Genomic DNA, 16,430 nt, shown 5'->3' with positions numbered 1-16,430 from the left:
CCTCTTTCCAACGATATATAAATTGCCGCCCTACGCCTTTTAGTTTTCGCTATTTTCGATTAAGGGGTCGACAGAGAGCTTTAAAATGATATCCATCTTTCCATAGTTACTTGTATTACACAGGGCGACTTCTTCTCAAAGTCAGCAGCTGCATTCAGCAGAAAAAGTCGCCCTGTGTAATACAATGTAACTATGGAAAGATGGATATCATTTTAAAGCTCTCTTTCTCCTCTTTCTGACGACCCCTAAATCGTTGCCCTAACCCTTTTAGTTTTCTCTATTTTTCTGATCGAAATCGCAGTCGCAGCAATTTCAATTGCGAAAATAGCGAAAACTAAAAGGCGTAGGGTGGCGGTTTATATATCATTGGAAAGAGGAGAAAGAGCTTTAAAATGATATGCATCTTTCCATAGTTTCTGCACTGCTTGGTGTCCCTTTAAGCCTAGTACACACATTCAATTTTGATTGACCAATCATTGGTAAATTTTACCACCTCCATGTAGTATGAGGGTTTACCTATACAACCTGTTCATAGAATGGAAAATCTGTTGGCCCTTATACTACAGGGAGGTGGTAAAATTGAGCAATGATTGGTCAATCAAAATTGCATGTGTGTACTAGGCTTCAGTCTCGTCTGTCTGATTTGCCCGCCCTTCACTATAGAAAGTGCATTGTTTCAGAATGAGAAATTTTGGGCAATCAGAGAGGAACAGAGATGTGGGAGGGGAAAACAGGAGGGAAAGAGGCTTCAGCCAATCAGGCTGCATTAGTTAAGTCTGAGGGGAAGTAGAGAAGCAAAAAAAAAAAAAAAAAAAGACAACCCAGCATGCCCTGCAACTTCTCTTTTGTGTACCAAATAAGAGTCATGTAAACTGGGGAACGATAATTTATCAACAAGAAAAGTAATAGTGATTTGAACTTTTGGATTGCCCAATTAGCATCCTTATTACTTATTTACCAGATACAAATAAATTATTTTTCATTTATTTTATGCCCGACAGTTATTCTTTAAAGCCGCCTCAAGTTCTCTTCAAAGGTAAAAATAAATGGATGAGATAAACAATTATATTTATACTCAGATTACTAAAAAATGACTTTTAAAAAAAAATATCCCAGGGTTTTATTTTGTAGTTAAACAATTACAAAGTATGTTGAATGTTTTACTGTCTCTGCTCAGTGGCAGGCTATTAACTGTCCCAGAGTTAAAATACATGAACTATTGACCTTTTTATAGCTCTACCCTGAGCTCAGAAGTTGTAATCTGCCAGAAAAACTTTTATGAATGTTATCTGCTTATCAGTGATGTTTACTATATTGCCTACAAGGTATTGACAAGGCAGAAGCGGTCACTTGCATGCCTAGAAATCAACTCTTTCAGGCTGTAAAATAAAACAAGTAAACCAGTATTATGTTTTGCCCCCTCATGTACACTGTAAAAGGACCACTATCGCGAAATCTCTAAAAAATAAAAATAAAAATAAAAAGATTTATTCTGAAAAGAATGCTAGTAGAAGGGTAGGGAATTAGTTAAAAATAAATCACCCTGCTGTTGACATATGCACGGCAGCGGCAGCGTGAATGTGACAGCTCTTACGACGGTACAGCTATCTGCTCTGGCTAAAATCACAGGAGTGCTTGAAAATCCATTAGCAGCCTACAGTACAGTCTAATAATCTTAGCCAGGCAGATAGGAGCTGTCCTGTCGGAAGAGCTGTCACATTCACGCTGCTGTGTATGAGTAAACAGCAGGGTGATTTATTTTTTAACGAATTCCCTACCCTTCACTAACCCTTCTACTAGCATTCTTTCCAGAATAATTTTTTTTTAGTTTTATTTTTTTACAAATTGTGTTCCTTTAACCACTTAAGCCCGAAGGGTTGACATTTTTTTACATCCGAGCAACTTTCACCCCCCATTCATTTGCCAATAACTTTATCACTACTCATCACAATTAATTGATCTATATCTTGTTTTTTCCGCCACCAATTAGGCTTTCTGTGGGTGGTACATTTTGCTAAGAGCCACTTTACTGTATATGCATTTTAACAGGAAGAATAAGAAAAAAATGGAAAAAATTCATTATTTCTCAGTTTTCAGCCATTATAGTTTTAAAATAATACATGCCTCCATAATTAAAACTCACGTATTGTATTTGCCCATATGCCCCGGGTATTTCACCGTTAAAATTATGTCCCTATCACAATGTATGGCGACAATATTTTATTTGGAAATAAAGGTGCATTTTTTCCGTTTTGCATCCATCACTGTTTAGAAGCCCATAATTTATTAAATCATATTGATATACTCCTTTGACATGCATATTTAAAAAGTTCAGACCCTTAACTATTTATGTTTTTTTTTTTTTTTTATTATTGTAATTTTTTTTTTTTTTTTTAATTTAAACTTGTATGTGGGTATTTTTTGGTGTGGGAGGTAAACAGGTTTTTTTTTTAATATATTTATATGTTTAATTTGAATTTTTTTTTTTTTTTACAGGTGTAATTTGCTATTTGGCCACAAGATGGCCAGAATCAAAAAGTCCTGGAAGCGATCGATCTCGCTCCCAGGCAGAAGAAAGGAGACCAGAGCTCAGAAAAGCCGCAGCATCTGAAGAGACGCTGTCGGCTTTTCTCCGGGGGGGGTCCGATCAGCGAAAGGGATTTATAATCCCTTTCACTGATCGGTAATCTAGCGGCCAGCAGCGGGGGCGCGCACGGGGGGGGGGGGGGGGGGGGCCGCGGGAGCGCGCGCGACCCGCGGGAGTGCGCGCAGCCCAACTGGACGAGAAATCTCGTCCAGTTGGGCTTAAGTGGTTAAAGTGAACCAGAGACGAAGCACCCTCATGTATTTTACCATATAAATCAGTGGGAACATTAGAGAAAACACCTACCCTGCTCTCCGTTTCATCCCCACTGCTAAAAGTGTCTTATCAGCTGTGATAAGAATCCCTGACTGAGCATTCAGTCTGGCTTTGCCAGGAATGATTATAGCTGAGTCATAACAGAGCCACAAGGGGGCAGGCTTGGACTTGAAAAGACACCAGAGAAGACAGACTCAGCTATAATCATTCCGTAGCAAAGCCAGACTGAATGCTCAGTCAGGGATTCTTATCAGAGGTGATAACAGGCAGATTAAACAGAGAACAATGAAACAAAGAGCAGATTAGGTGTTTTCTGTCATGTTCCCACTGATTTATAAGGTAAAATACATGAGGGTGCTTCATCTCTGGTTCTCTTTAAAGAGAAACTCCAACCAAGAATTGAACTTTTTCCCAATCAGTAGCTGATACCCCATTTTACATGAGAAAGACAATGATTTTCACAAACAGACCATCAGGGGGCGCTGTGTGACTGATTTTGTGCTGAAACCCCTCCCACAAGAGGCTCTGAATACCGCGGTACTGCTGGCAAACTGCCACAATGTAACAATGTTCAGAGACAGGAAATAGCTGTTATTAGCTGTCTGTAACAGACAGAGCAGCTAGAAACAGCTAAATAACCTGCCCACAGTAACAATGTCACCATGTAATAAATGTCAGAATGTGAATCTGGGAGAGGAAAGATTTTACAATGAGCAAACACTGACTAAATCATTTATACATAATTATGGTAAAAAATGAAGCACTTTTTTTACTACATTATTTTCACTGGAGTTCCTCTTTAAGTGACCTCAAAGCATGTAATGCAGTAAGAAGTGACTATATTGTGTTCATCTGAGCTGTTTTACTTAAAGTGCATTCATACAGCAATCAGGCTTGTAAGCTACAACTGCAGGAATTAATAAAGGCTTTTTTTGTTTTGTAACAGGCTACTGTACTGCAGATTGTACTAACCCATTTCTGTGACTGAAGATACAGTTTAATACTGGCAGTAATTATTCCAAAGACAATAACCAGGTTTGATTTGTTTGTAGTTCATTTAAAAGTATCAAGTCCTAAATTCAGACATTGTTCAGGGCATTTGACACAAAAGTGGAAATTGTGAAAATAATGGATGGCACATTGGCATTAACGATTATATACGTCAAATGAACAGCACTCACAGAGGGCAAGTCTGTGTGTGTGTGAAACAAGATCACAGGGAGGAAGAATGGAAGGCAGCTGTGCATAATCGTCACCTTACCTTACAGGTTGCAGCATGGTAGCATGTCCATTTCTGTTTTGATGCGCAAGAGTGGGTGTAACTCCCACAAGACAGATGTGGGTAAGTGGGCATACTGGAGCCAATTTTTGTTTAACAAGTGCCTTCAAGGTGGCATTGTGTAGGGCCCACTTGTAAGGAGCTTTCAAATTGAATGGTACAAAGGTACACATTTGGCAGTAATTAAATTAAAGTATTCAAGCTTGAGAATTTGGCAATTAGTTCACTACCACTCTATGGTATATATAGAAGGGAATCCAATTAATCTACCAGTGTATTTTGGTGATGTGTACGGTAACCAATATTTTTGGAAGAAAATCCACACAAATGCAGGGGAAACATAAAAATTCCAAGCAAGTGTGATCACTGTAGAAAGTGGAATCTATCAGCAAGACTATTAATCTGCAAGGTTGAGTAAAGGTGCCCATACACTCGTCAGATTAGCAGCAGATGGGTAAGAAATCCATCTAATGATCTATCTGATGTGTTTTTAGAACATTTTTTACTAGGATAGAATTCCAATAGATTTCAGTTTGAAATCTATTGAAATTCGATCTGATGGCATTTTTTTGCCATCAGATTTCCATTAGGCCAAATGCAAAATGATAAGCAATCTCATCAGATCGACCTACATTTTCCACCCTGCCAGTTCGATGGAAATCCATCGAAATCGGCCGTCGATCGGTCGATTGGCCAACCGATTTGCAATCGATCGATTTTGATCGATCGGCCAGAAAATCGGCTGAGTGTATGGGCCCCTTAAGAATCGCTTGCTCATTGTGCTACCCATAACAAGGCAGATGCACAGGGTCAGTAGACAAGATAAGATAACATTTATATAACCCTTTTCTCCTGGCGGACTTAATGCGCTTTAGAGTTGCAACCACTTAGGGCACTGTCAATGCGCGACCATGAGCATTAGTGAACCTTGCTCCAGGGCTGTGGAGTTGGAGTAAGGGCAATTTTGGGTGCCTGGAGTCGGAGTTGGGGAAAAATGCACCGACTCCTAATGAAATTGTTAATTAAAATAGAAAATATGATAAAATGTTCTATTTCTCAGATAATAGTCATCATAAATAATTTCTACATACAGTAATAGCTGTGCTTAGTCCACAAAAATGAAATAAACCAATCAAAATTAGTTACTTGTGCTGCTTCAATAAAGCAGTCCCCGTATTTTTAAAGTCAGATATACACATCTGATTGTGACTGTATATATGATGTGTACACAGGAATCTCTTATATATACGAAATAACATCAATGCTGTAAGTATAAAGCCTGATGTGTAGCCGTGTCAATAGAGATGGTCAATGAGATTGAAATAATTCTGCGTTAATTCTGATTTATGCAAATGTACGCACTCTCTTTGCTCATGAAATGAAATAATTTCATACAGGGCCGGGCCGGGCCGAGGCATAGGCTGGAGAGGCTCCAGCCTCAGGGCGCAGAATTCATTCAGCTGTCATTCCTAATTGTGTTTGAAGCAGAAATAAATAAGAAAAGGGGATACATGGCAGTGACTGCAATCCAGATAACTAGATATTAAGGTGTTGGGGAGGTTGTGGGCCCTGTGGCGCCTCTTAGTCTAATAGCAATCAGTGTGTGACAGCTGGGTGGCAGGGATGGAGGGGCGCACTTTGGTGTCTCAGCCTTGGGTGCTGGAGGACCTTGTCCCGGCTCTGATTTCATATGTTAAAATTTGGTTTGGTGACTACAAATTAAATGGTACCTGAGAAGGATGAAAAGAAAAGTTTTATACATACCTGGGGCTTCTTCCAGCCCCCTTCAGGCTAATCAGTCCCTCGCTGTCCACCTCCACCATCTGGATCTTCTGCTAGGAGTCCCGGTAATTCAGGCAGTCAGCGCAGTCCGGCCGCATGCCGCTTCCACAGCCAGGAGAGTTCTGCACCTGCACAACAGTGCTGCGCAGGTGTAGTACGCTCCCGCCGGCGGAGTGTGTGCATGCGCACTACGCCAGACTGGCTCAAGTACCAGGACTCATAGCAGAAGATCCAGGTGGCGAAGGAGGACAGCGAGGGACTGATTAGCCTGAAGGGGGCTGCAGGAAGCCCCAGGTATGTATAATACTTTAATTTCATCTGTCTCAGGTTTACTTTGTTACACAGTAGTACTATACTCTACATATGCACTCCCTACAGAGCTGCAGGGAATGCACTGAGAATGTTGTGCACACTGAACACTTAGGTGTTGTTTATCACCCATAAACCTGGTTTAGATTGTGCATGAAGAATGTGTAATAGAGGAAGAATGCCCTTATTCCCCTGCAGAGTACCTGCACATCACTCTTACATGTACCCACAGTTGCATTGCCTAGGACCTGATAGATGTTCTTTGTTCCGGCCTGTACCTTTTACAAGTACTTTTACCAAGGACTAGTTTTAGTCTATGACTAAAGGGAATAAATATGGCAGTCTCCATATCCTTCTCACTTCAGTGGTCTTTTAAAATTCGAGGAGTCGGTGTCGGTGGAATCCTAAACTGAGGAGTCGGAGGATTTTTGTACCGACTCCACAGCCCTGCCTTGCTCAAAGATTCCTTACTGTTATACGTACTGGCTTGAGACGGGATTTGATTCGAACCCCGGTCAAAGGTGAGCCTACGTCAAAGGCAGTAAACCAGTGTTTACTGATTTAGATGCTATAAAGGGAAATAACTGGCCACTTTCAAGTTTAAGATACAGACTGCTACAACTACTGGGTCTTTCTAATGATGTACACATTGGCCTTGACTTACCATTCAAGACGTATTTGGTAGCCAGTGCTGTTCCCCCTCCCGCATGTTTCAGCTCGCTCTGCAGCCACACGTTCCGCAACCTTAAATATTGGAAAATTGCTGTTATAACCACTTTTAGATGATCTGCAAACTACGGTATTATGTTAACACAGCAAAACAGATTTTAAAAACCCAAAAGCTAACCAAGCAATTTGTGACTGCAATACTTCACTTAGCGTTGTTCTCTCTTTTCTTGGCTGATGTGTGTTATTAAACATAATTTGATTCTTATAACTACATGCCAAGTAGTATTTATAGACATTTATAGATATGGTTAGATTTCCTGAATTAAAACTAAAATCTTTCAGGCACTCCATCTTTGGGGCTTTTTATCAATACAACTATATCATTAATTACAGCTGTAAATATTATTATTACTGCTGTTTTAAACTGCAATTTAGTGCAAATATATGCTGTGCCCATGAGCCCATTGGAATAATCACCTCAAAATTATTTGCATCTCATTGACCATCCCTACTCCTAATTATAGGTGCTAGGTTTTGTATTACACAACAAGGTACATAGGTAGAATAAGCATGTTATGCATGTGGAGGGGTTGCTTATGCAACGTATAGGAGTTGAGTGCTGGATACTGGCAGGTCCTGGGTGGGACCATGATGTCTTAACCACTTTCGGATTTCCCAGACGCATAACTACGCCCCTATTGACTTAATGAGCGGATCAGGGGCGTTGATAAACGCCCCTGCCGCTATTGTGCTGTGCGGACACGATCGCGCGCGTGATCGCGCGCCCCCGCTCCCGCGCGCTCCCGCCCGCGGGTGCGCGCCCCCATGCGTGCACATGCGCGTGCACCAGCTTCATTTATCTCTGGGTGGGATTGATGAATGGGAGTAATTACTCCCATCACCAATCAGATGCCTGTAACCATGAATGAGCACTGCTATAAGCCAATAGCAGTGCTCATTCATTTGTGAGGTTTACAAACAATGTTGCCAGCACTTAAGAAGATACAGTTACCTTGTAATCACTCCTGAGAGGATTACAAGGTAACTGGATCTTCTTTTCTTGTATTCTGACTGCCACCTAGAGGATTTTATAAATATACCAGGACTTATAAATAAATATACCAGGACTATATACCCCTGATCAACCCTGATTAACCCTGATCAACCCTGATCTAATCCTAGCCTCCCTTGCTTTTTTTTTTATGGTTGGAAATATAGAAATAGTGTATCTTTTAATTTTTTTCTCTTTTTTCTTTTTAAAATGCATAGAGAATAACATTATTACTAAAATAAAATATCACCCTTGAAAAGCCTAATTTGTGGCGAAAAAAACAACCTATAGATCATTCACATGTGATGAGTAGCAATAAAGTTATCAGTGAATGAATGGGAGGAGCGCTGAAATGTAAAAGTTGTTTTGGTTTTAAGGGAAGAAAACCTGTGATCCTGAAGTGGTTAATATTAGTTGTGCAATGGAGGCTCATTTAACTCAGATATGGGCCACCTGCACACTACGCTGTTTTATATGGTATATGCTGCGAAATTTATGCTAGGGCATTACCCCTGACAAAGCCGCTACTTATGGGGTGAAACATGCAGAGTGGCGTATATAGGTGCACAGCAGTCGCACTTGGTTATTTAATCAGTGAGCATACTGATTAGCCTTTTTACACACATGCTTATTATACAAGAAAAAGGAGAAGAGTGTGCTTCTGTGGTGCAATACCTTGAATTCAGTTTGTAAATTGCAAAAGAAATGCACATACAAGATCGCAAAAATTTGCAAGCATATCTCACATGCCCAATGTGTCTCTCTTTCTGATATAGACGCCTCTCAAATCCCACCACTGAGAGAGCTGCTTTGGACACTACCTTTCCTACTTTCATTGTAGGACACTGGCATTGGAGAACGGATTCACTTAGGACATAATATCCTTTAGGGCTCTTTTCCACTAGCTCGTTTGCGCTAGCTGAATCGCAAAACCGCAAACCGCTAGCGATTTTACAATCGCTACGGTTTGCTTTTTAACATAGGAATCGCGGTAGGTCATTTCCACTACCGCGATTCGTTTTTTACTTGATCGCGATCGCGCCGCGGAGCGACTTTTGCCGCGATTTTGCTATGCAGTGCATAGCAAAATCGCGGCCGCAAACGTCGGGAAAACGGCGGAATTGCGATTCAGCAATCGCTAGCGTTCAGCGCGAACGCTAGCGACTGCTAGTGGAAAAGGGCCCACGGAGCACGTCTATTCTACTATAACTGAAGCCCGTTAGTCAGAAGGGATCAATGTAGGCGTCTACAGTGCATTGACACCGATTTGAGCTGCCTTTACCAATCTCCTATGTTGTGTGGGTATTTTGCAGTGTCTCTCCTTAACCGTTTAGTTCCAACTGTGTGCCTACTTGTACAGGAACTTGCTATAGACTATAGTGCCCTTTGTGTAAATACTTGTGCCCTTTATTTTTTTTATTTTTATTTTACTAGAGATATAATAAGAGTTACTGATTTATCTTTGCAAATAGGGCTTAGCAGTTTGGGACCACATGGGATAGAATGTAATGGTTGGACTTTTTAATGGGGAGAAATGGTGCTGGGAATTAAGTTTTATATGTTATGGGGGAGATGTTAATTGAAACACTGAAAATATGGGTTTTACTTATATAGAAAATCAATGGCTTAACTTGCTATGGTCTGGAAAGAATGATTATACACGAGAAGACTGGAAGGTATACACTTGCTAAGCAAATTAAGAAAATGCCTATATTTATTGAGGGGGGGGGGGGGTGGAGGGAGTGGATTTCCTGAGCCCACCTGTTTTGGAATTTCCACCCTTCCAAATTAAAAAGGGACAAGTATTAGGGTTGACTTGGAATTCAAGTAGACTTATTGAGTATATGGTTACCTCTTCTGGCCTAAATGAAATGTCTGTTTAAAGAACTAAAAAGGCTGATCTTAATGTCACATCACATACAGTGGCAGCTATTTTTATTTCTGGATGGCATTAACAGTTCTATGGCATTAAAGTAAAGGGGTTATAAAAAAAATATATACCTTGGCAAGGGGAAACTTCAGGAACCTACAAAGGGAACACACTTGTCTTTCAGTTTTCTGCACGTGTTTTTCTGCGTACGTTTTCTGCACACCAAGTGTGTTTCTATGCAGTTAAACGCACCTTTTTTTCACAGCAGCTAATGTTATTGATACAGAAAATTGTCAAAATGTACTGAGTCATCATGCAGCATGTCAGTTTTTTTTCTGCGCGTGAAAAACACATTAAGGCCTCTTGCACACTGCATGCATTTCTGATTCCGGTTTTTACCTCCGATTCAGGTTTTTAATCTTTACTGCATGCTGCGTTTTTTGATCAGTTTTTCTGTTGAATGTATTCAGGGAAAATCGGTATTGAAAATCGGAATCGGAAACTGAATCTGAATCAGAAAACGAATTTGCAGTGTGCAGGGAGCCTTAGTGTGAACTAGAAGCATTGATTAACATGAGTTCTCAGTTTTTCTGACCAGAAAACACGTACGAAAACAGTGTTCCCTGCCGTACTCCTTATCAGAAGTGATCCTGCGCCGGGACCCCCAAAAGATCACTTGTTTCCTCTCCTGCACAGACCCACTAGCTGCTTTGTCTCGAGCAGAAATAGCTGAGCCCGTTTGGTTACGCTCTACTGTGCAGTGTGAGGCGCCGGCATCGTAGAGCGGACCCAATGGGGCTTGACTATTTCTGCCAGAGTCTAAGCCGCTAGTGTGGCTACTCAGGCAGGCAACTGGTATTGTTTTGCTTTGTTCGGGGGTCCCATTGCTGGACCGGCCTAGCTGAGGACAAGGGGCGTTTAACTTAAACGTCTTGTGAAGCGATTAAGCATTAGCATGTACAGAGGATGCTGGTAGATCATCTCACCGAAATGGCGCTTATTCTCCTTGGTTGAGTACACACGATGTGGCAGGTAGACCCTTTGCCTCTGGTAATGTAGTCATCCAGAATGAACTGCGTGACTTGTGTGGTCTTTCCACAGCCGGTCTCGCCACTAATGACTGTCACCTGACTGGCATTTATCACTTTAATTATCTCCTGGAATTAAAACAAAAGGTCATGACACCATGAGATCAATTAAAAAACAAAACAAAACAAAAAACAATAATTACACATCTTCCTACTTCAGCATGATGGCAAATGACACTTTTGTGGGCTTCAAGGAATACTTTCTCTTTAAAAAAAAAAAAAATATCAAAAACTAATAAGCCACTAACTTTACATCTGATAAGCTTTACAAGTGCACACCAAAATCAATGTAACAGTCATTTGAATTAAAATTGTGTGTTTCTATGGCGATTTGACTACGTTCTCAAATTCTTTACTTTAAGAATAAATGGCGATTACATTTACAGAATGTAATCATGCTCCTATATTTATAAAGCTAAATGAGTTTTCAAGTAAAGCACAACAGCAGCTCCTAGCCTGGCGACAACTCCTTTCAACAAACTGGGTCATACTCCCTTAAGGGTTAAAGGGCCACTTAGCACCAGCATCTCAAGTGACCCTTAACCCTTTGCCTGCCAAGCACGTACCTAGTACGTTTTGGCAGGCAAAGGCTCCTACTGCCAAAACTGTAGCTAGTACGCTTTTTGCCATTCTTCCCCGTGGAAGAAGTGGGGATAGGGGCCGACATCATTCCTTCCTCCCTCCCTCTCCATTGGCCCCCTACTGTTCCCCCTTGCAGAGCTGAAGCAGCGGTACGGTGTGTAATTAACTCACCTGATCGCTTTTAATGGCCCCCTGCAGACATCCTGTAGCGAGCCATTTTCGTTTACGGTGACTGGCCTACGCGGATCCTCAATCACACTCCCCTTGCCAGGAGCATCCTGCATATGCGCACACTGAGAAAAATCCCGTACTGCGCATGCACAGGACACTCCGTCAACAGTACTGTGATACAGGACGAGCGCGGCTAGGGCTGCACAGACATAGTGGCCAAGACTGGCCAGTCGCCAGAAATGAAACTTGCTTGCTGCAGGAGACAAGAGGATCAGTTTGTCCCGGCGCAGGCACAGGACGTCTGTAAGGGGCACGTTGAATGCTAGGTACACACAATGAGATTTTCTGGCAGATCGATTATTTCCAAATTGTCCAATCTGATTTCCGATCGATTTTCCATAGAAGTGAATAGAATATTGATTGGACATGTTGAAAATAATCGATCTGGCAGAAAATCTCATCACGAGTACCTAGCAGAACTTTTTTTTTTCTTTAAGTTAAGGTTCCCCTTAAAGTCACCCTGTGTGAAACTTGATACAGAAGCAAGATTGCATTCTACTGACAGCATTGGGAATGTTTGCAAAAACTAGGACTTTATAGAGAGCTGTGGCAGCCATGCTGCAGTTAGGACTGTTTGGTACTGGAGTTTGACCACAGAAACTACTGTGCCTACTGTATAAATCAATTGTGAGGCTACATCTGAAGTATGTCAGTTATGGCCACCACATTATAGGAAGGACACACACAGTTACAAAGATGGGCAACTATATTAGAGGTAGTGATGGGCTCACGAGTAGATAACTACTCGAATTTGTGGCTTCTAATGCGGCTTAATTGCCTCAGGTGTGTGCATGGGAGACTGGGTTAATTACCCAGATGTCCGCCGCTTCTATGCGTATCACATTCTCGCACGCGTCCAATGGGATGCGTTCCACGAATCACTGCCGCGTCCTTCCCCCTTCAGCCGGAAGGAGGAAGTGCGCGATAGTGATAGTGGACACTTGCAAGAGTGTGATACGTAGTCTTAATCTCCAAATCGAATCCGGAAGAAATCCGAATGGGTTTCATTCAGATTTCATCCTCCTATTTAGTGCAACTGTGCAGGTGTGTGTGCGGGGGCTGTTTAAATGTACCCGGCAGCCTTTTTCTTTAATCCGTCCCACAGCGCGTCCCAAGCTGCGTCACGTGACTAGTATGCTTCCTCCAACTCAGAAGGAGGAATAGTTTGTAGTCACGTGACTGCAGCTTGGGACGGTCATGGGACGGATTAAAGAAGAAGGCTGTTGGGTACGTTTAACTAATTAGGAGGATGAAATCTGAATGAAACCCATTTGGATTTCATTCGTTGCTCATCACTGGCGATGCGCATAGAAACGGCGGACATCTGGGTAATTAACCCCATCTCTCATGCACACACCTGAGGCAATTAAGCCTCATTAGAATCATGAATTTGAATAGTTATCTACTTGTTAGCACATCACTAATTAGAGGTATGGAAGGTCTCACCAAGAAAGGTTGGACAAACTGGGCTGATTTAGCTTGGAAAAAAAGGCGGCTCAGAAGCGACTTTATTAACATGTATAAATACATAAGAGGGCACTATAAAGCTTGGTAGATTCGTTTTTTGTCTCTAGGGTTGTACAATGGACAAGGGGACCTGATCTGCATAAGTAGGAAAAAGGTTTTTGCCATTTAGAAAGGGAACCTTCACAGTGAGAATGGTTAAAATCTGAACTATCTTACCTCAGGAAGTAGTTCTGGCAAACTCTATATCTGCATTTAGAGAGGGCTTGAATACTGTCCTTGCATTGAAGGGCATCCATGGCTATAAGTACTAGGTACTTCCCAGGAGAGTTAATCCAGGAATTTATCTGACTGCCATTTGGAGTCGGAAAGGAATCTTTCCCTTTTAAGGCTAATTGGCCCAGGCCTCATAAGGTTTTTCGACCTTCCCTGGATCAACTGGGATATGTTCACACAAAGCTTAGCACTGGAGCAGTGGCTGGCTTACAGGCATGCAGTGGGTAAGGTGGCAAAAAAATGTCTGCCTCAAGGCTTCACCAACCTTGCACTAAAAAGGCTGGCTTCACGTCACCTGGGTGGAAGCGGCTTTGCAGAGAATAGCCATGCTTCCTGCTCACATACATGACTAAAAGCTAATTACACCTACAAATGATTACTGATGCATGGTCAGAGGTGAAGCAACCTTTCTGCATCAAAAAGTGCAGGAGGAAAATGGATAGTAGCAAAACACAAGCCCTGTAGACAAGCAGGTAAGGCTATAAGGTACACAGCCCTGCCCTTACTGACACAGTGTCAAGTCTGCCCAATGGTCACTTTCAAGTATAGCTAGACCTCTGCATCTAATCTTCAAAGCATCAGTCAAGGCTGCATTCTAGAGGTGCTTAAAGAGACTCTGTAACCTCAAAAACATCCCCTGGGGGGTACTCACCTCGGGTGGGGGAAGCCTCCGGATCCTAATGAGGCTTCCCACGCCGTCCTCTGTCCCACGGGGGTCTCGCTGCAGCCCTCCAAACAGCCAGCGACAGACCCGACTGTAAAATCAATATTTACCTTTGCAGGCTCCAGCAGGGGCGCTGTGGCTGCTTTCCACTCCGAACTACACGGAAATACCCGATCTCAGTCGGGTCTGCTCTACTGCGCAGGCGCCGGAAACTTAGAGCAGACCCGACGGCGATCGGGTATTTCCGTGTAGTTCGGAGCAGACAGCCGTGAGAGCGCCTGCGCAGGAGCCGGGAAGGTAAATAATGACGTCATCTTGTACGGAGGGCTGCAGCGAGACCCCCGTGGGACAGAGGACGGCGTGGGAAGCCTCATTAGGATCCGCAGGCTTCCCCCACCCGAGGTGAGTACCCCACAGGGGATCTTTTGATGTTACAGATCCTCTTTAAGACCAGCTGCCATCAAAGTAGAGCGCTTGCCAGTAATCCCACCATTATTGCATCTCAATTCTCTGCTGAGAGCCTCTCCAGGTATAAACCATAAAAGCATTTAAGCGCACTTACAATCCGTACAACTATACGGATTGTAAAATACTTACAAATTATATACAGCAATAATGGCATAAAAAGCATATTTATAACTGAACACTTAACTAGCAACATAACAATTACAATTTGTTCTGCATTTTTTTACATACCTCTTTCATACGATATGAAGGCAACTGTTCACGGAACCGCTAAAAACACAAAAGAAAAAAAATACATTTACTAAACACATAGGTATGATAAAAAAAAAAAAGTAAAATTATGAGGTGAATTTTCAGGGCAAGAAGTTAAGTACTCTCTATAGATTATCTGAAGATAATCGGTTGCACATCTGATATTATGCAAGTCTGAGTAAGTCTACTAACTTTGTATCAGTGTACAGTATGATGGATCTCTGTGTCAAAGAAAAATTGTGGAAGTTGCCCGATCCATTAACATCAGCTGAGCGTTTTGGCAAAACGCTAGCGTATCGCAGCGCTGCCAAAATGCTCAAAAAAACGCTCTTGTGGGTTCCAGCCCTCAGTCACTCACTGAAACTATGATCCCTCCCCACTGCTCTATTTATTAGAGGAAAGTCCATGGATGCAACAACCATTCCGTTTATCTAATCATCAGAGTTCTTCAGGCATTCAGGTGAGAAAAATTTAGTTTTTGCCCAACAGTGTTATTTGTGGGAACAGTGGCGGGGAGAGGTGTGCTGTTTGTACAGTGTTCCATTTGCTCAGAGATGTCATTCATTCATTATATTTACAAACCAACAGGAAGGATTGAAAGAAGGTGGCGGGGCCAACTCTGACCCTTGCGAGACAGAAAAACTTATTTGCATATCAATTCAGGTAATTATATCACTGCAAACAATTGTTTTGACATAAAAGGTTAAATCCCATCTAAATAATACATATGAAAATAAAGTCTATTGAAGCTGGGACAGGCATATGCTACATACACACTTGAGATAAGAGTCTTTGGAAAATGCAAGATCACAGACCAATTTTACCCCCTTCCATGTAGTATGAGAGCCATACTCTACACCAGGGGTGCCCAATAGGTCGATCGCGATCTACCGGTAGATCGCAACCGCCTATTTGGTAGATCGCGGTCATGTAAAATTTTGCGGCCGACAGCTGTCAGAATCTGCTGCCAGCCGCTGGCCAATCGGAAGAGGCGGAGAGGAGAGTGGCGGTACAGCGGGAGAGGACGACGCTGCAGCAACGTCATAGCTGGGGGCGGTGCTGGGCACAACGCGTCAATGCACGCTGCCCGCCGCCCCCTTCGCTCGCTGGACTTCGGAGTTAGAGTGCCCATCTGCACTCGCAGCGCGGCTGAAGAAGGGGAGACCAGGAGGAGCCCCAGATACAGCCGCTGGAACTGGAGGGAGGTGAGTGGCCCCTACACCTACCTACACTATACCTGGCTAACTATACTGAAGGCACCCACACCTAACTACTCCATACCTGGCTAACTATACTGAAGGTCCCTGCACCTAACTGCACTATGCCTGGTTAACGATAATGAAGGTCCCTGCACCCAACTACACTATACCTGGCTAACTATACTGAAGGCACCCACACCTAACTACTCCATACCTGGCTAACTATACTGATGGTCCCTGCACCTAACTGCACTATGCCTGGCTAACTATAATGAAGGTCCCTGCACCTAACTACACTAAACCTGGCTAACTATACTGAAGGTCCCTGCACCTAATTACACTATACCTGGCTAACTATACTGAAGGTCCCTGCACCTAACTGCACTATA

General features: G+C 42.6%; 1 protein-coding gene across 1 annotated transcript in view; it reads right to left on the bottom strand.

Moving 5' to 3' along the window:
• DHX36 (DEAH-box helicase 36) overlaps positions 1 to 16,430 on the bottom strand; it is a 114,392-nt gene that overhangs the window by 73,789 nt on the left and 24,173 nt on the right. The window contains exons 4-6 of the mRNA XM_068280874.1: positions 14,822 to 14,860; positions 10,807 to 10,977; positions 6,895 to 6,974 (exon numbers count right to left, since the gene is read on the bottom strand). Of these exons, the coding sequence (XP_068136975.1) occupies positions 6,895 to 6,974; positions 10,807 to 10,977; positions 14,822 to 14,860 (290 nt within the window). The remainder of the gene's footprint in view (positions 1 to 6,894; positions 6,975 to 10,806; positions 10,978 to 14,821; positions 14,861 to 16,430) is intronic.

Source organism: Hyperolius riggenbachi, chromosome 4 (genome assembly GCF_040937935.1).
Source record: "Hyperolius riggenbachi isolate aHypRig1 chromosome 4, aHypRig1.pri, whole genome shotgun sequence".
In the NCBI taxonomy this organism is placed as follows: domain Eukaryota; kingdom Metazoa; phylum Chordata; class Amphibia; order Anura; family Hyperoliidae; genus Hyperolius; species Hyperolius riggenbachi.
This window is presented reverse-complemented; position numbering and strand designations above follow the sequence as displayed.